The sequence below is a fragment of the Chionomys nivalis genome, chromosome 8, assembly GCF_950005125.1.
Source record: "Chionomys nivalis chromosome 8, mChiNiv1.1, whole genome shotgun sequence".
Taxonomy (NCBI): Eukaryota; Metazoa; Chordata; class Mammalia; order Rodentia; family Cricetidae; genus Chionomys; species Chionomys nivalis.
This window is the reverse complement of record NC_080093.1, coordinates 24,722,255-24,745,376: the sequence shown is the minus strand read 5'-3', so window position 1 is coordinate 24,745,376 and position 23,122 is coordinate 24,722,255. Positions and strand designations below refer to the sequence as shown.

The following is a 23,122-nucleotide window of genomic DNA, read 5'->3' as shown; positions in this document are numbered from 1 at the left end:
GACAGGGTATCACAGTGTGACTTGGAACTTTCTATGAAGACCAAGTTGGCCTCTTCTTGTGGTATAATATACCAAGGAGCAAAAATCTGGCTGTTCCTTACAGGAGCAATATAAATGATTAGTTTAGGGGCTCCTCTCTGAAATAATTAACCAAACCACATAAAAAACCTCTAGCATTTCCCTGTACCTTTCTGTTCAGTGTGAAGCGCGGCTTCAGAACTCAGGTTTTGTTTGCTCGGTGGAGATTTCTGAAGAAATGACCGTTAAGTTCTAATTTTTTTTCATCTACTGTCAATGAGATTAATACTCGAGATTCAGAAACAGAGTTCTACAATTATAAAATCATGTTATTTAAAAATATAAAAAGCTTTCAATGGAAGTTCTACAATAGGCAATTCTCTTAAAGAAGCCCATACCGTGCTCTCTTTAGTATATCTTATTTTCTTCCCAAGCACCTTTTCCTTTCTTTGAACTCTTGTGCTTAAAATACACATTAAAACATCATTTGATAAACCCCTCTCTCTTCCCAAAAATTAAATAAAACAAACAGAAGCAAAGAAAAGTTCCATGGTAGTGAAACAAAGACAGTTTCAAGTAAACAGCAGGTGCCAAGCAGGAGATGGTTTGGTGAGTAAAAACCCTAGCTTACAAGCCTAAGGACTGCAGTCCGAGTCCTGAAAACCACAGACGGGTGGGGGCATGTACCTGTAATCACAACACTCCTGGGGTAAGCCAGGAAGCAGAGACAGGAGAATCAGTCAGAAGCTCTAGTGCGGTGGCAGAGACACTGCCTCAAAAACAAGGAGAGAACCAACTCCTAAAAATGTTCTCTGGCCTCCAAATGTGGGCAACTGCACATATGTGTGCGCGCTCTGTCTCTCTTCCTTCTCCCTCACACACAGCCTTAAAGACAATGACACATTTTCCCAGACATGAAGACAAAACCAAACAAACAGGGGCCAAACCTCATCCTAGGTGAGCGTCCCCAAATAGTTCCCACCGCAGTGACAGCAATGCTCCTGCCTGTAACTGCTTTTCAGTGACGTCAGACTTTTCGAGAGGCACTAGTGAATGCCTATGAGTACAATTGCTGTGAGTTTTCTCAGAGGCTGCGGCAGATGACTACTCACATGTGTGCTGCTCCAGGTTTGAATCCTAGCTGGGGGGCGGGGGGAGAAGAAGGCTATGTTCTTTATTTTCTTTCTTCTTCTTCTTCTTCTTCTTCTTCTTCTTCTTCTTCTTCTTCTTCTTCTTCTTCTTCTTCTTCTTCTTCTTCTTCCTTTCTTTCTTTCTTTCTTTCTTTTGAGACAGGGTTTCTCTGTAGCTTTGGAGTCTGTCCTGGAACTAGCTCTTTATAGACCAGGCTGGTCTCGAACTCACAGAGATCCGCCTGCCTCTGCCTCCTGAGTGCTGGGATTAAAGACGTGCGCCACCACTGCCCGGCTGTTCTTTATTTTCATATTCTTCCCCTGGTACTAAGCAGTGATAATGACTTGTGCATATCAATTAATTTTCCAGAACCTTTTATTTTGACTCTAAGAAATGAAAGATCACTTGTAGTTTCTCCCTCCTTACTCTCACTCCTTTTCATCTCTACGGGGACTGGAGCCAGGGCCTTGCACATGCATTATGTGCCAAGTGCACTATGACTGAGCAATATCCCCAACCATTTTTATTTTAATAAGACATGGTTTTATTATGCAGGCTCAGCTGGCTGGAAACTTAACTGCCTAGATAAAAGTGGCCTCGACCTCACATTTCTGTCTCTGTCTCTGAATGCTGGTGTTATAGACATGTGCCATCATATTTAGCATGTAGGCCCTCACATGCCCTGATAGTCTCTTTCTGTGATGCAAGGCTAAGTCATTAGATGACTATAAGCAAAATAAATGCACTTTTATTTGGCCAGGTGTGGTGTCTCACGCCTATAAACCCAGATTTAGTAAGTAGAGACTGAAGGATTAAGTTTGAGGCCAGCCTGAGCCACATAGTGAGCTTCAGGCTATCCTGGGCTACATGGTCTGACACTGTTTCAAACAAAAAAACAACCCATGCCAGATTGTAGTGGCACATACCTTTAATCCCAGCACTCTGGAGGCAGAGGTAGGTGAATCTCTGTGAGTTCGAGGCCAGCCTGGTCTACTAGAGCTAGTTCCAGGATGGGCTCCAAAGCTACAGAGAAACCTTGTTTTGAAAAACTAAACAAACAAACAAACAACCCCCCCCAAAGAACCAATAAAACAAAAACAAAAAACCCATGTCTTTTTCCTTTTTTTCTCATTTTCCTTCCTCCCTCCCGTTTATTATTCTTTATTCCTAATGTTATAAAGGCCTTATTTGCACACACCAAATTTTACATTTTTACTGAAATCAGTCTATTTTTGTTTGTTTTGAGTCAGAGTTTTGTATAACTCTGGATGTTCTGGAACTATGTTGACCAGGCTAGACTGTAACTCACGAGATCTGCCTGCCTTTGCCTCTCAAGTGCTGGGACTGAAGGTGAGAACCACTGCACCCAACTTTTAGTCTTAATTAATTCAGCAATTAATTATATTAATTCAGTAGCTCCCATTAATTAATAAGCTATCTAAGACATCTTTTCTTGAGTAACTGAAGTATCAAAAACGCATATTCAAACATTTTCTAAATTAAAAGGGTCACCCAGGCATACATCCTACTGTTTCCAAAGGAAGCTAGAGTTCAGCAGCAGGCCTGTGATGGTTGCCACGGATACTGTGTAAAGTCTATTAGCACCACCTTGTGCTGTTTCCAACCCAATGCCACATGTGATCTCTGTAGCATTGCCATTTGGGTCTTAAGAAGTTGCATTTTGGTAATCCCAAATAGAATGTTCCATTGGGTGATATGGTTTCGTGTATTTGACAGAGTATGAGCAGTGAGGGAAGGCCTTGAAATGTCAGCACTGTGTTTCCTTTCTTGTGTCCATCTTCATAGTCAGAATCATCTTCATTGACTTTGAACTGAGATTTTTATTTTATCACTGATACAAAGGCAAAGAAATAGTCAATGTTCAAACCAACGACTTGAGAAAACTGGTAGGGTAGGGCAGAGAACCTTGCACAGACATGGTTCTGGCTAGTAGTGAAGTCTCAAGCCATCTTTTATAGTTTATATAAGTAGGACACATTGGGGAGCGAAGCCACAAGAGCTGCACATACATACATGTAGGCCAACAGACATGAACATAAACAAACACAAATCTTAAAATTAAAAATTATTTCAAGGACAGATTCAACACAATGCCCATCAAAATCCCTGCAAAATTCTTCAAAGACCTATAAAGAACCAGTACTCAACTTCACATGGAAAAGCAAAAAACCCAGGATAGCCAAAACAATCCTGTACAATAAAAGAACTTCTGGAGGCATCATAATTCCTGACTTCAAACTCTACTACAGAGCTACAGTACTGAAAACAGCCTGGTATTGGCACAAGAACAGACGGGAGGACCAATGGAACTGAATAGAAGACCTGGATATCAATCCACACCTCTTCAAACACCTGATCTTTGATAAAGAAGCAAAAAAAATATCAAATGGAAAAAAGAAAGCACATTTAACAAGTGGTCCTGGCATAACTGGACATTAACATGTATAAGAATGAAAATAGACCCATATCTATCACCATGCACAAAACTCAAGTCCAAATGGATCAAAGACCTCAACATAAAGCCAGCCACACTAAACCTTATAAAAGAGAAAGTGGAAAGTACACTTGAACACATTGGAACAGGGAACCACTTCCTAAATATAATCCTAGCAGCACAGACACTGAGAGAAACAATTAATAAATGGGACCTCCTGAAACTGAAAAGCTTCTGTAAAGCAAAGGACATGGTCAACAAGACAAAATGACAGCCTACAGAATGGGAAAAGATCTTCACTAACCCCACTTCAGACAGAGGTCTAATCTCCAAAATATACAAAGAACTCAAGAAACTGGACACCAAAAGATCATATAATCCAATTAAAAAATGGAATACAGACCTAAATAGAGAACTCTCAACAGAGGAATCTAAAATGGATGAAAAACACTTAAGGAAATGCTCAACATCCTTAGACATCGGAGAAATGTAAAACAAAACAACCCTGAGATTCCATCTTACACGTGTAAGAATGGCCAAGATAAAAAACACTGATGACAATTCATGCTGGAGAGGTTGTGGGGAAAAGGGAACACTCCTGCATTGCTGGTGGGAATGCAAGCTGGAACAACCCCTTTGGATGCCAGTGTGGTGATTTCTCAGAAAATTAGGAAACAACTTTCTTCAAGACCCAGTAATACCACTTTTGGGTATACATACAAAGGATGCTCAATCGTGCCACAAGGACATGTGCTCAACTATGTTCATAGCAGCTTTGTTTGTCATAGCCAGAACCTGGAAACACCTAAATGCCCCTCGACTGAAGAATGGATAAGGAAAATGTGGTACATTTACACAATGGAGTACTACACAGCAGAAAAAAATAACAACAGCTTAAATTTTGCAGGAGAATGGATGGAGCTAGAAAACATTTTGAGTGAGGTAACCTAGACACAGAAAGACAATTATCACATGTACTCACTCATAGGTGGTTTTTAAGCATACAGCAAAGAAAGCCAACCTACAAACCACAATTCCAGAGAACTTAGACAACAATGCGGACACTAAGAGAGACTTACATAGATCTAATCTACATGGGAAGTAGAAAGTAGAAAAAGACAAGATCATTTAAGTAAATTGGAAGCATGGGGACCTTGGGGGAGGACTGAAGGAGGGTGAGGAGAGGCAGGGAGGGGAGCAGAGAAAAATGTAGAGCTCAATAAATATCAATAAAAAAATCACTCCAAGGTGGCCAGTTTTAGTGGCTCATACCTATAATTCCAACAGTGGAAAGGATGAGGAAGGACTGTTGGGATCCAGGCTACTTTGCATTAGAGAATGAGATATTTTCTCAAAAACCAAAACAAAACAACATGCCAGGATGTACAATTGCATATGTACTGAGTGCTAAGGAAAAGGACACAATGATGGGTCCCTGGTTTTCAATGGAGTCATTTACAAGACGGGAGAAACCAAGGAGGAAAAGGATTAGGATACCACAGTGGAACCTTCAGAGTCTTAAGCTGCTCATGTTATGCAGGAATGTGTCACACTTCATTAAGTGGGAAGTAGAATATTTCCATGTAGTTAGATCGCTGACATAAGGTCTGAGAATAATTTACCAGCTGTATGTTGTTTTTAAGAGTTGATGAACTTGTCAAGTAGAAAGCTAACTAGACATGAGAGAAAGCAGGGGTCTCAGGACTCGATGTTCCTTTAACTTAGAGCTGGAGTAAAAGAGAAAGCAGACTCTGTGGCAGTTGAGATCAGAAGGGCAAAGGGAGAGGGCTGATCCCAGTAACCCAGGGAAGAGTGTTTCAAGCATGAAACTTGAAAATGCTGCTGAGAATAAGAATCAAATAAAAGGTGATCCACTGGATTTTGTTTTCTCTCATCCCTTGTGCCTAGCTGGTATCACGATTTCTTTCTTTCTTTCTTTTTTTTTTTAAAAAAAAACTTTTAATGATTTATTTAACTTTATTTTATGTACATTGGTATGAAGGTGTCAGATCTTGTGGAACAGTTGTGAGCTGCCATGTGGGTGCTGTGAATTGAACCCGGGTCCTCTGGAAGAACAATCAGTGCTCTTACCGCTGAGCCATATCTCCAGCCCCTGGTATCATGATTTCTTTGCCTGGAATGTTTGCATTTCTTAACTAGTTAATTCCTAATGATCCTTGATGATACAGATCAAACATTTGCTCTGGCTTCCCCATCACAATCTTGTAGCCCTAAGACAATTCCCTTTAGACCACTTGGCATTGGTTCATTTATTTATTTTTTTGACTTGACTGTTGCCCCATCTGAATCTTTCCTTAGAAGGCACTGTTTTTGTGTTCACCCTCTCACCTAGCGTCTCTGTCACCCTAAACCTCAGAATACTGCAAAATTTCAACAAATGTTTGCCAAACCAATACTTAAAGGTGCCACATGAAGGACTGCAAATAACTGGCAAAGGCAACAAGGCACTGTGAGGTATGGTAGACAATTTCGATCCTGGGAATAGACGTTATCTGCCGGAGCAATGAAAATTAGCAAAGTCCATTAAAGGCTGACATTCAGCTGGGCGGTACTGGAATGCTTCTGTGATTTCAGCATTGAAAAGAAGCTGAGGTAGAAAGGTACAGAACTTGAGGCCAGCCAGAGCTACATAGAAGAACCTTTTGTTAAAAACAAAAACAAATCAAACAAACAAAAAAGGAGCTGGGTGGTGGTAGCACACACCTTTAATCCCAGTACAATGGCGACAGAGGCAGGAGAATTTCTGTGAGTTTGAGATAGGCCTAGTCTACAGGGAGAGTTCCGGGACAGCTATGTTACACAGAGAAACCTGTTTCAGGAAAAAAAAAAAAAGGCTTAAATTCCAGCTTGGAAAGGAAAAGTTTGTATTTTGATCTTTCCTCCTTTTATATTTACCTTTCTTTGTTCATTTTTCCTTTTGGCCTTGTATCTACTTTTCTATTCCAAACTAGTTCTCAAATTTTATACTGTGGGGGGTGGGGTGGTGTGGGCAAACTGAATGAGACAGTGAGAAGTCCGTGGGAGATATAAATGCTGTATCAAGGGTGGAAAACACTGTCAAGCAAGCGTGAATGCTTCCACGCAAGAAAATAGGTGAAACTAGGCCCACAGGAAAGCAGGGCCACAAAACTCTTCAGCTAAATTTAAATGTCGGTTCCGTTTCCCTTTGTGCCCATTACATATTTTAGAACGTATAAAACGGGACGATAGCAATACCTGTCTTAAAAGGTTGTTCTCTTGACCTGACAATAAAACATGACCTTTTCATAAATTTAGTGCCAGGGGGAGGAGTAAGGTAAATGCTCAATTTACGTAATTCAAAGCGAAGTCTAACCTCAGTAGTAAATCCTTGTCACATGAATGTATTAGTAAATTAGTACCTCACTCAAAGCAGAGAAGTATGCAGGGCACTTACCCAAAATTGGGCAATGCAAACACCGTGCCTAAGGTAAAACTGTCACAGTACAACGCCTCGCAGCGGTAGCTGGTTTAATACTTTCAGAGAAGCCAAAAGGAAAAAGAAAAGATAAAGGAAATGTTTCCAAAACGCATTTTGAGGAAAAAAAAAATCTGTCTCATCCACGACAACAGAAAACATAAAGGAAATGCTTCTAAAATGCTTTTGAGGAAAAAAAATCTGTCTCGTCCACAACAGGTAGGATCACGTGGAAGTGACCCTGGTGCCGGGTCGCAAGTCCTTTCTGGCCCCGGAATGACACGACTCGGAGGTGACTAGTCCGCCATTCGTCCCCACCTGGGGGCATCTCGAGCCCAAGTGTGGTGGCAGCGGCCTCAGCTCGCGACAGTCACCTCCCAGGGTTTAAGGACCGAATCTGGGAAGGCTCACACCACTCACGGTCCGGAGAAACCCGGAGAAGGAGCCCGAGCCAGGCCGCCCATTGGTCGCCCAGCCACCAAGTCCCGCCCCCAGATTTGAAAGCCTTTTCCGGAAGCCCCAGCAAAAGTCCCCCGCGCGCTAGCCCAGCTCCTAGGGCTCTCCGGAAGCCCCGCCCGCTCCCAGGGTTCAGTGCGCTGCTGGCCGCCATTGTTTGAATTTGAAAACGGAGAGGTGCTGGCTCTGCTCGCGGGGTTGGCGGAGGCCGGGGATGCTGCAGGTGAGGAGCTGACGCTTAGGAGGGTGACTGCTTGTACCGAGCTGAGGCTGCGACTCCGCGGCAGTGTCAGCGTCGGCCGGGCTCGTCACGCACGCCCGTGGTCTGGGAGCGGGGCTACTGCAGGTGTGGGGGCTGAGCCGCAACTTGAGGTAGTTCAGACACACAAGACTTCAACCTCTGTGGGCCTTGGTTTCCCGCTCTGTTAAAGGAGATGCGGGTTATATTTAAAGACATTAGTACTTTCCTAGGACAGGAAAAGACTTTTGCCACATCTAGCTCTCTGAATTCCGGAGGTGAGCAGTTTCGTCCCGGGACAAGGCCTCTTCCTGGGCACAGGCCAGTCTTTTTTATTTTTTTTTAAATTTATTTATTATGTATACAATGGTCTGCCTGCATGTGTCCCTGCAGACAGAAGTTGGCACCAGATCTTATTACCGGTGATTGTGAGCCACCATATGGTTGCTGGGAATTGAACTCAGGACCTCTGGAAGAGCAGTCAATGCTCTTAACTACTGAGCCATCTCTCCAGCCTCCCTCCCCCCACCCCTCAGGCCAGCTTTTATGTCACGCTAGAAAATAAGCTTATTTGGGTTTTATGTGTATATAAAGAAAATGGAAGTGGGCCAGTTTTATTTGGGCACTTCTGTTGACAGGTATTTTGAAGCCTGCCGTAAACAAATGTAGGTGGATGACCATTTCCAAATTGGGAATCTCCGTGTAGATGTTTTAGATTGTTGTTTCTTAAAAAAAAAAAAAAAAAAAACAAGCAAGCAAAGAGACGGGAGAGTGGCAGCCTTTCCCCCTCTGGTATTGTTCATCTGGTAGATTTTTTTTGTTTTGTTTTTGTTTGAAATAGGGTTATTCACTGTAGCCTTGGCTGCCCTGGAACTCACTCTGTGGACTGGTTGGCCTCAGCCTCTGGAGTGTTGAGTGTTGGGATTAAAGGAGTGAGGCCATCACTGCTTGGCACATCTGGTTGATTCTTAAAAATATTTCATTTTTTTTGGGAGGGGGGTCAGGTTTACCCTGTAGTGATTTCATGTTCAGTTCAGATTTAATACTTAAATGATAGCTTTATTCCATGTTCAGTTTAAGATTTGTGTCTGCCAGTTACTGATTTTTTTCTGATCTATCTATCTATCTATCTATCTATCTATCTATCTATCTATCTATCTATCTATCATGGGGGGGGCGGTTGCCCTGGCCATGGACTCCAGAGCCTCAGGTACCCAGAATTTCTCTGGTTAGAATCCAATCCTCTATTTCTCTTTCTTTTCTTTCTTTTTTTTTTTCCCCAATACAGTTTTTCTGTAGCTTTGGAGCCTGTCCTGGAACTAACTCTTGTAGACCAGGATGGCCTTGAACTCAGAGATCCACCTGCCTCTGCCTCCTGAGTGCTGGTATTAAAGGTGTGTACCACTATTGCCCGACCCAGTCCTCTATTTTAAATGTAAAGTTTATATGCATTATTTCACTTTTTACTTAAAGTTGGAAGAATCAAATTGAAAGCCATTTTGCAAATAACCGAGTTTCAGCCCTGAATGTTAATATTTGGTTTACAGCATTCTTGAGAAGATACTTAGTAATGAAAATAATCCAAGACCTTGATTCAACACATATTCTCTATGCTGTTTGATTAATGAGATGAGGATTTCAGGTGGCGTGAATATTTCATACTCTTCTTTCACTAATTGCATTTGTTCATGGCGTGTCTTTGGATGAATCTATCTAAGAGTTGGATCGTATGAATAGTTGTAGGTAGTGGTCAATATTAGTATATTTGGAATTTGTCAATATTCTTTGGCCTTTTGTCTTTTCATAGTTTGTTGTTAGTGTAAATGAAACAGTCTAATTTTTTTCTCTGATATCCAATTTCTTTGATGGGGGAAGTAGAAAACTTTAAGTTTTTATATTAAGTAATCAGTTGATTTGAGACAGGGCTTTATTATATTGATCAAGCTTGTTTCAAACTCAGAGATCCACCTGCTTTTTCCTTAGAGGGGTGTGGGAACTGGGCTTAGGCCATCATTTCCTTCCTTCCTTCCTTCCTTCCTTCCTTCCTTCCTTCCTTCCTTCCTTCCTTCCTTCCTTCCTTCCTTCCTTCCTTCCTTCCTTCCTTCCTTCCTTTTTTGTTCTTTGAGATCTTTGGCTTAGCCTAGACTGACCTTGGATCACCTGTATAGCTAAGATGATCTGAAACTTCTTATTTTCCTGCTCCACCCCTGGTGCTGAAATTGTAGACCCATGCCACCACACCCTGTTTATTGTGCTAGGGATGGAACCCAGGACTTTGTGCATGCTAGCAAAGTAGTATACTAACTGAACTACATCAAAGTTCCCTGGAGTATAGACTTCAAATTGTGGGTGACTCATAGACTGATGTATTACACTTGTCTAAAGAGGTTACTGCTCTTCTTTCAGAATGGAATCTCATTTGAATCAAGATGGATTGCCTAGACCATCTTATGTTTTTAGTGCTGACCCAATTGCAAGACCTTCGGAAATAAATTTTGATGGCATTAAGCTTGATCTCTCTCATGAGTTTTCCTTAGTTGCTGCAAACCCTGGGGTAAGTACAATGTAAGGAAAATCCTGTTTATTGTGCTCCAGGGAAAACGTGTTTATTTCACAAAGTTTCCATAAACTTCCTATATTTAAAGCAGACTTGTATCCTGACTTTTCAATGGAGCCCTGTACCAAAGAGAAATACATAACGGTTCATTTGTTCATTTTCTTTCTTTCCTCCTTTTTTTTTTTTTCTTTTTTTTTTTTGGTTTTTCAAGGGTTGCTCTGTGTAACAGCCCTGGCTGTCCTAGAACTTCCTTGGTAGACAAGGCTGACCTCCAACTGAGTTCCTCCTGCCTCTACCTCCCACATGCTGGGTTTAAAGGCCTGTGCCGCCACCATCTGGCGACAGTTCATTTTTAGACCATGGGTACCCGTATCCTAACTTGGTAACCATCTGAAGCAAAAGCATTTTCAGGTTTTATCCTTTGGTATTTAAACTAACTGGTGGAATATTCATGTGCTCTGCTTTATTGTGGCGCTTGCTTTATTGTGCTGTTCTGGAAAGAACCTGCAGTGTCTTCGTTGTCAGAGTGCACTGTATGTGTAATGTGGATCCCCTGAAGAAAGGCAATCCAGGATGAAATTTTAAGGCCTATGTGGCAGCAGGAAGATCCAGCCTCTCTGATGGGCTTAACCCCAAATAGCCGTGCAAAGGTGTATTTATTGTTAATGCAAATTATTTCTCGGGGCTGGAGAGATGGTTCAGAGGTAAAGAGCACTGGCTGCTCTTCCAGAGGTCCTGAGTTCAATTCCCAGCAACCACATGGTGGCTCACAACCATCTGTACTGAGATCTGGCGCCCTGCTCTGGCGTGCGGGCATACATCGAGGCAGAATGTTGTATACATAATAAATAAATAAAAAAAATTATTTCTCATAACAAGGTCTCTAATCTAATGTACATGTCCTACTGAAGGAGAGCATCACATGCCCCCCAAGGCCCAGTCCTTTAATGTGTGTCATTTGCAATACACAGTAATACAGGAGTCTCAGGTGTGCCTGAGGCTTCTTGTGATCATAGACATGGGATGGGCACAGAACAATTCTATAAATCACAGAAAACAATCACTTTCCCACAAGGGTTCTTCAAGGCCAAAGTACTTCTAAAAACATCTGCTCATTCTAATGTCTACCCCATATAGTGACTGCTAAATTCCTACAACATCTATTGTATGCAAAAGTTCCAAAATGCTTCTAATTAAGTAAATAACTGATATGATCATATAAAAGCAGGGTCACAGAAATCTTGAGCTGAAGATTTCCAACCTGTATGCCAGTAGATCTTCCTGACAGTAGGAAACTGAGTTTGTGAAGCATGAACAAATATTGAAGTCAGGTAGTGTCAGTGCTCCAACTTTTCAGAGTTATTCACCGTTCTGTGTAATTTATACTTTAATCAGTTTATCAGTTTCTTCATAAAAGCTCTTGGGAAGAAAATGCTTATTTAAGAATGCATTGGCCGGGCGGTGGTGGCGCACGCCTTTAATCCCAGCACTCGGGAGGCAGAGGCAGGCGGATCTCTGTGAGTTCGAGACCAGCCTGGTCTACAGAGCTAGTTCCAGGACAGGCTCCAAAACCACAGAGAAACCCTGTCTCGAAAAAACCAAAAAAAAAAAAAAAAAAAAAAAGAATGCATTGAATCTGTATATCGGTTTGGGGAACATTCATCATAACAGGATTGAATCTTCCAAATACTGCGCAAGATGTGTCTTCTTTATTAGGGTTGGTTCTTTAATTTCTTTTAGCAGTGTTTTGTATCTTTCAGTCTATAGGCCTTTTCTTGTATATTTCTATTTTGGAATTTTCTATACTCTTGTGAATGGTATTGCTTTTTAAAATAAATCTTTAACTGTTCCATTGCAAATAGAGCAGTAATTGATTTTGCATATTAATTTGTATCATGCTGCGTGTTGACCTCTAATGGTTTTAGTAACTTAGATTTTGTAGGTAGATGGTTGTGTATGTGAAAAGGCGTCTTCATTCCTAATTTGGGTGTGTTTTCTTTGTCTTTTTACAAATTGCACTGGGTAGAGCTATTTCTAGTGCAAGTGTTGTTAAAAATCATTCTTTCATGATTATTTTTGTGAATGCTCTTTATCACGATAATGAATTATGAATTATTTTTACTTTTCTGTTCCTTTTTTTTTTTTTTTTTTTTTTTTGGTTTTTTGAGACAAGGTTTCTCTGTGGTTTTGGAGCCTGTCCTGGAACTAGCTCTTGTAGACCAGGCTGGTCTCGAACTCACAGAGATCCGCCTGCCTCTGCCTCCCGAGTGCTGGGATTAAAGGCGTGCGCCACCACCGCCCGGCTTTTTCTGTTCCTTTTTAAATGTAAATAAAATCACTTTAATTAGTTTACAATTAAACTAATTTGATCACACAGCAGGTTTAAGGAAGCCACTCAAACATCCCAGATTCTACGTCTGTGTGAACTGTATACAGTTATGATAAATTTTTTTATTTATTTTTGAGGCATGGCCTATTTATTTATTTATTTATTTATTTATTTATCCTCTGTGAAACAGCTCTAGATGTCCTGGAACTCACTCTGTAGACTAGACTGGATTTGAATTTACAGAAATCCATCTGCCTTTGCCTCCCAAGTACTGGGATTAAAGGCGTGTACCACCGCCTGACAGTTTGTTGGTTTTGAGATTTGGAGTCCTGGGATTATAGGAATTCACTTTGTTGGTTTTGAGACAGGTATATCACTTAGTGTAGGCTGGTCAGGAATTTGACTATGACTGAGAATGACACTGAATTACTGAAGCACTTACTAAAATCACGGACCTGAGTTTTTACAACTGCATTCCCCCTCCCTTCCCTACCTATAGAGAGATAAAAACCTTCCCTTATTTATGTTTTTAAAAACATCTAATTGTCTTGATAAAAGCCATGGCCTGTATATGCTAGGCAGTCATTCAAACACTGAACTATATGCCTAAGATCTTTTGAGTTGCCCAGACTGGCCTTGGAGCTTGTGTATATCTTGCAGGCTTCCAGTTTTGGTTTTCTTGCTTTAGTCTTTATAGAGTAGCTGGGATTGTAGATGTGTAAGACCATACCTGGACTACCAAGATTTTTCTTTTTTTAGTTTCTTTCAAGTATATGGGTTCTGCCTGATTGTATGTATGTACACTATGTCTGCCCTAGTCATAAGTTGTCATATCCTGGAACTGGAGTTAGAGATGGTAGTGGGCTGTCTGTGGGTGCTGGAAATTGACCTCAGGTCCTCTACAAGAGCATCACATACTCTTAATACCTAAGGGTTAAGGAGAGGACCAACACCTGAAAGTTGTCCCTGAACTCCACTTTCCTCTGTCCCCCCAAAAAACAAAAAACCACCACCACCACCAACAAAAACTATATCTTTGGTTAACCTCAGCTATGTAGCAAGGCCTTGGTTGTAGAAATACTAAGAAACAAAACCAATACAGGTTAATGACTGAATAAAAGTTCTGTAGACTATTATGTAAATAATCATACGAAGATAGTTAATCTCTTAAAAATTGTATTTTTAATTTTTTTTTTTTTTTTTAGGCAAACCGTTTGGGATCTAAAAATTACCTCCAAGTTTGCCTTCGAATAAGACCATTCACACAGTCAGAAAAAGAACATGAGACTGAGGTTTGTGTTGAATTTACTTAGATTTTAATATTTTGTTTTCATTCAATAAATGCTACTCTTATTATTGTGTGCCTGTTTTCTAGGGCTGTGTACAAGTTCTGGACTCACAAAATGTTCTGCTGAAAGATCCCCAAAGCATCCTTGGCCAGCTCAATGAGAAGGGCTCTGCACAGATGGCACAGAAATTCAGTTTTTCTAAGGTAAGTGAGTTCCCTGGGAAACGGATTTTGTGTGTGTGTGTGTGGGGGGGGGTTGTGTCTGTGTGGTGTGAGGGAGCTATGTCGTGGACATGTAAAGCTCATATTCTATCCCTTAAGAACACCCCAGTTCCCTCTCCTTGCTCTATTTCAAAGTCATAGTTTCTTTTTTCTTTTTCCTTTTTTCTTTTTTATTTATTTTTTTAAATAGGGCAAGACTTGACATGGGCTCAATTGTGTAATTGTGTACAGTAGAGTGCATGTTTTATGCTCATAGAACTTCAGTCTTCGGTGCTGAGATATATACCTTTTTACCCCTGAAGTTAAGCTAAGGTCTGTAAATATATAATTTGAAGTGAGTAAGTCACTGAATTGACCTTTTTATTCTAATTAAAAATATTTTTTAAAACTCATGAACAGTTGATTGACTGGGTGTGTGAGATTTTTTAATTATTGTTTTGATTACTTGTGTGTGCCTGCCATGCTGTGCATGTAGAAGACCTTGCAGGAGGCTTTCCTCCTCTTTCCACCATGTCGTTCTCAGGGATTTAAGTCAGGTAGTCAGCCTTGCTGGCAGGGACCTTTACCCACTGAGCCCTTGCCAGTTTGAAGTTTTTATCCTAAAAATTTATAAATACTGGTGGTAGAGATAAGGTACTTGTTTTGAATTAATATTTCAAAATAAATATTTAATAATTTTTCACATGATATTTAATAATTTTTAACATGAATTTTCTTAAAAGTCTTATCTTAAAAATGTTTCCTTAGGTTTTTGGACCTGAAACTTCCCAAAAAGAGTTCTTTCTGGGTTGCATTATGCAGCCAGTAAAAGACCTCTTGAAAGGACACAGTCGGCTGATCTTTACATATGGACTGACCAATTCTGGAAAAACGTATACATTTCAAGGTAAATATTGCTTATTTTGACTAGAAAAATAAGCCATTAATATTCATTCAGTATTTTCATAATTACATGTTATAGTTCCATCATCTAGTCCATAGTTTTTATTTTACTATTTTTTCATTAAAATATATAATCACATTATTTCTTCGTCCTCCAACTCCTTTTATATGACCTCTACTGTTCCTTCTCAAATTCACTGCCTCTTTATTATTAATATAGCCTTCTGAATCTGTTAACTATTGCATATATGTATATGTCTTTTTTTAAATTTTTTTATTTTATTTTTTTGACAAATGGTTTCTTTGTAGCTTTGGAGCCTGTCCTAGAACTAGCTCTTGTAGTTCGAATTCACAGTGATCCGCCTGGCTCTGCCTCCTGAGTGCTGGTATTAATGGTGTGCACCACCACCATCAGGCATATGTATATATTTTTAGGGCTTTAAAAAATTAATATTAAAAAGTATCAGAGCTTGAGGTGTTGGTGTAATCCCATCATTTAGGAGTCAGAGGCAGGATAGTCTGATCTACATAGTGAGTTCTACTCTAGCCAGAGTGACATGATGAGACCTTATCTCAGAGCGCAAAAACAAAATCAAAGTGTTGGTTTAATTATGCCATGCTTGTACATACATGTCATTATAATTTGTTCTTTTCATTTCCCCTTATTTCAGTTCTCCATTTCCCCAATCGTTCCTCTTCTGGTCTTCCTCCTTGCAAAATAGTCTTTCCATCTGGCTGCATATTGTATATATATACATACCCACATACACACACATATCTGTATATACATATTTATTATGTATAGAAAACACACACCCACACACCACGTTCCATAGACTGCTCTTTTTGCTTTCCCTTAGTATCGCTTCTCCTCTTCCTCCTTTAGTGATGTTCTTCCTCTGTCTTTCTCAGTTTAAATCTAGATTCTACATATGAGAGGAAATAGTTCCCCAACACACTGGTATTTTATTGCTTGGCAAGCACTTTCTTTTTTTTTTTTTTTTTTTGGTTTTGGTTTTTCGAGACAGGGTTTCTCTGTGGTTTTGGAGCCTGTCCTGGAACTAGCTCTTGTAGACCAGCTGGTCTCGAACTCACAGAGATCAGCTTGCCTCTGCCTCCCAAGTGCTGGGATTAAAGGCGTGCGCCACCACCGCCCTGCTTGGCAAGCACTTTCAAATTGTACTCTCTCCCCTATCCTGGCCAGCGGGACATGAATGGGGGTCCCTGATAAACCTGGAGGGGAGGAATGGAAGGGCAAGAGACACGAGAAATGACAGCAAGACAGGCTTTCTGATCAAGCTGAAAATTTTATTTTTTCTCATATAGCAAACAGGCAGGGGAGAAGGCAGGGTGTCAGGAAAGTCCAGTCTGTTGGAATTCAGGTCTGGAAGGTCTCTGGCTGAGAGAAAGAGATATTAACAAAGGAAATGCTAATTGCTTCTGAAGCCTGGAGCCTGCAGGTCTTGCAGGGAGACAAGATTTCCTAGGCCCAGAGCTTACCCTGCAGAGGTGACAGAGGTGAATATTTTATTTGTGAACTTAAGATGGCATAAACAAAATACAGGTCTTTGCTTCCGGCACTCCCTGAGCTGTATTATATTCTTTTCTTGTTCAAACTCTTCTTGAACACACAGGGAAAACTAGCTAGTCATCTTATCTTGCTATTCCTTCAGTTTTTTAAACATGTCAAATACATAACTGATAGTTTTTTTTTTTTTTTTTTTTTGCTTTCTTCAAGACAGGATTTCTCTGTGGTTTTGGAGCCTGTCCTGGAACTAGCTCTTGTAGACCAGGCTGGCTTTTAATTCAGATATATGTATAAAATTATTTTAGCTGGGCGGTGGTGGCGCACGCCTTTAATCCCAGCACTCGGGAGGCAGAGGCAGGCGGATCTCTGGGAGTTCAAGGCCAGCCTGGTCTACAAGAGCTAGTTCCGGGACAGGCTCCAAAGCCACAGAGAAACCCTCGAGGAAAATATTGTTAAGAATTAATATATATTCTAGAGAATTAAGCCTGGAATAAACATTTCATTTTGTAATTATGGGTGATAGGAATAAATATTAAGACTAGATCTGAATGTAAAATTTCAGGGTCTTGAATCAGAATATGTTGATAATAAAGACTAAAATGATAGAAAACTAATAATTCCTTAACTTCTTGCATTTTCCCTTTTTTAACTTTATTATTGGTATCAAAGGTGCTTTTTAAATTAAAAAACATTGCCCTTTTCCTGTCTTTTTATAGGCACAGAGGAAAACATTGGCATTCTTCCTAGAACACTGAATGTATTGTTTGATAGTCTTCAGGAACGACTTTATACGAAGATGAACTTCAAGCCACATAGATGTAGAGACTACTTAAGACTATCATCTGACCAAGAGAAAGAGGAAGGTGCTAACAAAACTGCGTTGCTGCGGCAAGTTAAAGAGGTACACCAGGATTTCAGTACAGAAAATAGCAAAATCATGGAAATTTTTTGAAAACTTTCATGATAATTTTAGCTTGTTTGTCTATGTTTGGTCATAGTGATTTTTTTTTTTTGAAAAAATATTTAAGGCAGCAAATGGCAATACTAAATAGAAATGTAAACTATAGTGGTCTTTTTTTGTTATAGAATTAGTATTATGCTTTTAAAATATTTATAAAACATTTCAAAATAATAAAAACGAAAAATTTTAAAAATAATTTAGGAAAGGAAAAGTGAATATTTGGGACAGTTTGATTTCTTGAGAGACTCCCTGTTTAGTTCAGCAGATCTCACCTTTGCAATCTTCCTGCCTTTGCCTCCTGAGTGCCAGATTTACTGAGTGTACCTCATACCTGTCACATGCAGAGGGTTTCTGTCTCTGAATGGATATACAAAGTCATATGTAGCTACTTTCACATTTTGATTTTTCTGATACTGGTTAGATCCAGGTCTCATGTATGCTAGGCAAGCACTCTCATTGACCTACATTTTTGCTCCCTCTTTGTTATATATAGATTACAGTTTTTTTTTTCTTTTAATCAGTAGTGAAATCTTATTCTTTTTAAAATAACCTAATTTCTCACTAAACATCAAAATACCAAATAATCCAATTAAAAAATGGGGTACAGATCCAAACAGTTCTCAACAGAAGACTCTCAAATGATCGAAATACACTTAAAGAATTGTTCAACATCCGTAGTCATCAGTGAAATGCAAATCGAAGTGACTCTGAGGTAACATTTTACACCTGTCAGGATGGCTAAGATCAAAACACTAATGACAGCTTATATTGGAGAGGATGTAGAGAAAGGGAATAGTTTTACTGCTGGTGGGAGTGCAAATTGGTACAGCTACTTTGGAAATCAGTATGGTAGTTTCTCTCAAAATCTACTTCAGGACCCAGCTATACCACTCTTAGACATATAACCAAAGGGTTCTCAATCATACCACAAGGACACTTGCTCAGCTATGTTCCTAGCCGTATTATTCAGGCAGAGGCAGGTGGATCTCTGTGAGTTCGAGGCCAGCCTGGTCTACAAGAGCTAGTTCCGGGACAGGCACCAAAGCTACAGAGAAACCCTGTCTCGAAAAAACCAAAAACAACAACAACAACAAAAAAAACCCCACAATAGCCTGGAAAAAACCTAATGCCCCTCAGCTAAAGAAAGGATGGCGAAAATGTGGTACATTTGCACAATGGAGTACTGTTGTAGGAGGCTGCTTGTTTGTTTCCTGGCCGCCCAGACTCCCGAAATAACCACACAGAAACTGTCTTAATTAAATCACTGCTTGGCCTATTAGCTCTAGCTTCTTATTGGCTAGCTCTTACATCTTAATTTAACCCATTTCTATCAGTCTGTGTATCACCATGTGGCTGTTGCTTACCAGCAAGGTTCTGTCTTTGCCTTCTGGAGAAGGTACGTGGCTTCTCCTGACGCCTCCTTCTTTCTTCCAGCATTCAGTTTAGTTTTTTCTGCCTAGCTCTATGCTGCCAAGGCAGTTTATTTAGTCATTGACCAATAAATGCAGCACATACATTTAGACCTCCCACACCAGAGTACTACTCAACTGTAAAAAACAATGACCTCATAAAATTTGTAGGCAAATGGATGGGACTAGGAAAAAAAAATCATCCTGAGTGAGGTAACCCAGACCCAGAAAGACAAACACAGTATGTACTCAGTCATAAGTGGATACTAGGAATAACATACAGGATAACCAACTTACAAATCCGCAGTCCCAGAGAGGCTAGAGAATAAGGAGGGCCCAAAGAGGGATGGATGGATGGATTTCCCTGGGATTGGGAATTAGAAGAGATCTTCTGGGTTAACCAGGGGCTGGGAGTAGAGGCGGTGGGGGAGATGGGAGTTTGAGGGAGCTGTTGGGCAAGCAGTTGGACTGGCTGGGCACTGGAGGCAGGTTGGGGTGGGAATAAAGAAAGACATTTGATGTGGGTGGGTATTTTGGGATTAGGGAGAAACCTGTTGCCAGGGAAACTCCCAGGAATCCACAAGAATGATCCCAGCTAAGACTTCTAGCAACAGTAGAGAGGGTGAGTGAACTAGCCATCTACTATAATCAGATTGGTGACTACTTTAAGTGTCATCAGAGAGCCTTCATCCAGTAACTGAAGCAGATCCACAGACAAGCACTGGGCCAAGTTTCAGGAGTCCTGAAGAAAGGGAGAAGGGATTGTAGTAGCCAGGGGTAGGTCTTGTTAGTTAGTGGCCAGTCAACTTCTGTATTAAACCAATCACAGTGATATATATATATATATTCACACTCTTGGTAAGCTAAATCATTGGTGTCTATTAGCAGTTAGGTCAGTGTGTTTTACTTACTTCCTTTAAAAATAAATCAGCTTGAAAAACTAATTGTATATTGTTGAACTTATTATAAGCAGTGCTTTGCTTCAGTGAGGGAATGTTCTATTTCAGGTGTATTTCCTGTTACTTTCTCCAGACAGAGTTTAACAGTGGGTACTTTTTTTCCTTCTGTGGACACAGTTTCACTATGTAGTCTTGGCTAGTCCTCTACTCTCAGTCTTCCTGCCTTAGCTCCCTGGTGCTGGGGTCACAAGCATGTGCCCCAACCCTTGGCCCTGGGAGCTATTTACTAGTCTGCAGATAGTCACTTAACAATGGTCTCAACTCAGCTTTAGTTTGTTTCTTTATAAATGAGATGATTAGGGCATCTTAGAATTTTTTTCTCTGAGTTTTCAGGTGTCATTTGCCATTTGATTTATTCTTTTTGTTTTTAAGAACTCATTTGTTAAAATGTAAGTCATAAGGGCTGTAGATTTAGTGTGGTTGGTAGAATTCTAGCATATATAAAACACTCAGTTCAGTCAAGCAAAACACAAAAAAGCTATATGCATTAATAGCTTATAAGTTTTCCAAACTGTTGTTCACTTTCTTGTTTATTTTGCTTTTCTTTAAATATGTACACACATACACACAAAGTTTTTATGTGTTTGCATATGTGAGAATGCAAGTATATGGTGCCCAGGTAAAAGGTTGGAGGTCAAAGGACAATTTGGGAAAGTTTATTGTTTCTTCTGTTGGTTTTGGGGACCAAAATCAGAGCATCAGGTTTACGTGGCAAGCACTGTACCTGTTGAGCCATCTCGCTGGCCTCTATTTGTTTTTTAATATTCAGTTTAGGAGCCGGGCGATGGTGGCGCACGCCTTTAATCCCAGCACTCGGGAGGCAGAGGCAGGCGGATCTCTGTGAGTTCGAGACCAGCCTGGTCTACAGAGCTAGTTCCAGGACAGGCTCCAAAGCCACAGAGAAACCCTGTTTCGAAAAACCAAAAAAAACAAACAAACAAAAAAAAAATATTCAGTTTAGTATGTAATTTTTATTAATGTACTGTGATCTAGCCATGTTTCCGATGTTTAGGTCATATGGTATTGCCATTGTGGAGACTATTATAGTTAAGTACTTCTGGGTGGTTTATAAAGTTATAATTAGTCCATGGTTCTGCAGCCAGGAATTTTTTAAAAGTTAAATATATGCATGTGTGCTTGTGCATGTGTGTCTGTATGTGTCCATCAGTATGTCTGTTTGTCGAAGTTGTAGGAAAACTTAAGTCTGTTTTCTCCGCTATTTGGGTTAGGTTCTTAGGCTTAGCAGCAAGTGCTTATACCCTCTGAACCATTTTACTGACCTTGAAGACAGGAAGTTGTAAGATCAAAATTTTCAGCTGGTGAGGGATTTCTTGTTGGTAAGGAGGTAGTACAGAGTTTCAAGGTGATCCAGGGCATCACATGGCATGTGGGGTGTACAAGAGCAAAGGTATAGAGCCAAACAGGCTTTTTTAGAACATCAGTTCCTGAAGTAACTCATTAATTCACTGATTAATGGATGAATTAATCCACGAGGTCAAAGCAGTTGTGATCTAATCACCTCCTTTTTCCCCCTCTAAATTGAGACAGGGTTCTCACTGCAGCTCTAGCTTGGAACTTACTATGTAGACCAGGCAGCCTTGCCTTGAACTCTACCTGTCAGTATTGAAAGTAAAGGAGCCAATCACTGAGCCAGGCCTATCACCCCTTAATAATTCTCAGTGGTGTTATATTTCAACATAAACTTTATTGGGAACATTCAAACCATAATACACTGACAAATAGAAAAATACATAGTGTGCTATGGAGGGATGCTATTTTATGTAAGATAGTACCATTTTAGTTTTAAAGAATTTTAAAATGAGTTTACCATCTAACCTGAGTTTTATGTTTTCAGATTTTATTTTTTTAAGATTTATTTATTTATTATGTATACAGTATTCTCAGTACTCTGCCTGCAGGCCAGAAGAGGGCACCAAATCTCATTACATATAGTTGTGAGCCACTGTGTGGTTGCTGGGAATTGAACTCAGGACCTTTGGAAGAGCAGGCAGTGCTCTTAATCACTGAGCCATCTCTCCAGCCCCTGTTTTCAGATATTTTTACTGTTAAAAATATAAAAGGTATTAATTTGTTTTAATTATTACTTTCAAAATATTAATGATTTTCCTCATTAAGACTTTGAGAAGAACAGTCATGTACTGGGTCTGGTAGCATGTGCTGTAGTTCCAAATTATTCCATATTCTGGGGCAGGAGGATTTCTTAAGTCCAGGTATTTGGTGCCAGCCTTGAAAACATGAGATTCTCTTTCACTTCAATCTTTTTAAAGACTTTTGTTTTTTATTTTATGTATTAGTGCTATATGTATGCGTGTATGTATGTATGTATGTATGGTATGTATGTATGTATGTATGTATGTATGTATGTATGTATGTATGTATAACATGTCCTTGCCTGGTGCCCACACAGGCCAGTATCAGTGGGGTACTCAGCCATGAATGAAGCATCTATATCACACCTCCCTCTCCAAGGCCCAGGACCTGCTTTGGAAGAGGGAACAGAAAGACTGTAAGAGCCAAAGTTTGTAGAGACCAGAATGACACAGTGTCTCGTGGATATGACAGGATCTCTCTATTCTTGAATTCACATCATTTGTGGTGGCCTGGACAATATTAATTTAGTGCTACTGCTAGCATGAGTGGGAAAGGGAATTCATGAGCCTCCAGCCCTAACTTGGGAACTGTGGAAAATTGATGTCTTTAGGGGAAGGAAAGTCAGCTTTCATTAAGGGTGGGGTTCCTGGCCAGTCAATCATGCTTAATTGGATGGCCCTACGTCCAAAAGGATATGGATAGCACAATTGGAGTTGAAAGAAATAAAACCACATTTACGGGCTGGAGATGTGGTCCCTTTGTTAGTGTTTGTCTAGCATCCACATAGCTCTAGATTCATGCCCTAGCACTGCATACAACTAGAACGTAGCACATCCCTGTAATTCTGGCAGCTCGGAGGTATAAGCAGGCACATCAGAATTTCAAGGACATCCTATGCTGTGTCCTTAGGATAGGATGTAGCAACTTTGAAGCAAGCCTGGGCTTCATCTTCGTAAGTCTTGCCCCTCCCCCCCATGCGCCAAATTAGTGTGTCTAGAGAGATGGCTCAGGGTAAGAGTACTTGCTGCTCTCGCAGAGGATCTGAGGTTCAATTCCCAGCATCCACGTGGTGCTCACAAACCACCTATAACTCTAGTTCCAGATTTGAGATCTCTTCTGA

General features: G+C 40.3%; 1 protein-coding gene across 2 annotated transcripts in view; it reads left to right on the top strand.

Moving 5' to 3' along the window:
• The first annotated feature begins 7,674 nt into the window (after positions 1-7,674).
• Kif20b (kinesin family member 20B) overlaps positions 7,675-23,122 on the top strand; it is a 59,007-nt gene continuing 43,559 nt past the window's right edge. For both annotated transcript variants that reach the window (XM_057777936.1, XM_057777935.1), the window contains exons 1-6: positions 7,675-7,740; positions 10,162-10,309; positions 13,847-13,933; positions 14,017-14,133; positions 14,899-15,037; positions 17,278-17,462. In XM_057777936.1, the coding sequence (XP_057633919.1) occupies positions 10,163-10,309; positions 13,847-13,933; positions 14,017-14,133; positions 14,899-15,037; positions 17,278-17,462 (675 nt within the window). In that variant the 5' untranslated portion in view covers positions 7,675-7,740; position 10,162. The remainder of the gene's footprint in view (positions 7,741-10,161; positions 10,310-13,846; positions 13,934-14,016; positions 14,134-14,898; positions 15,038-17,277; positions 17,463-23,122) is intronic.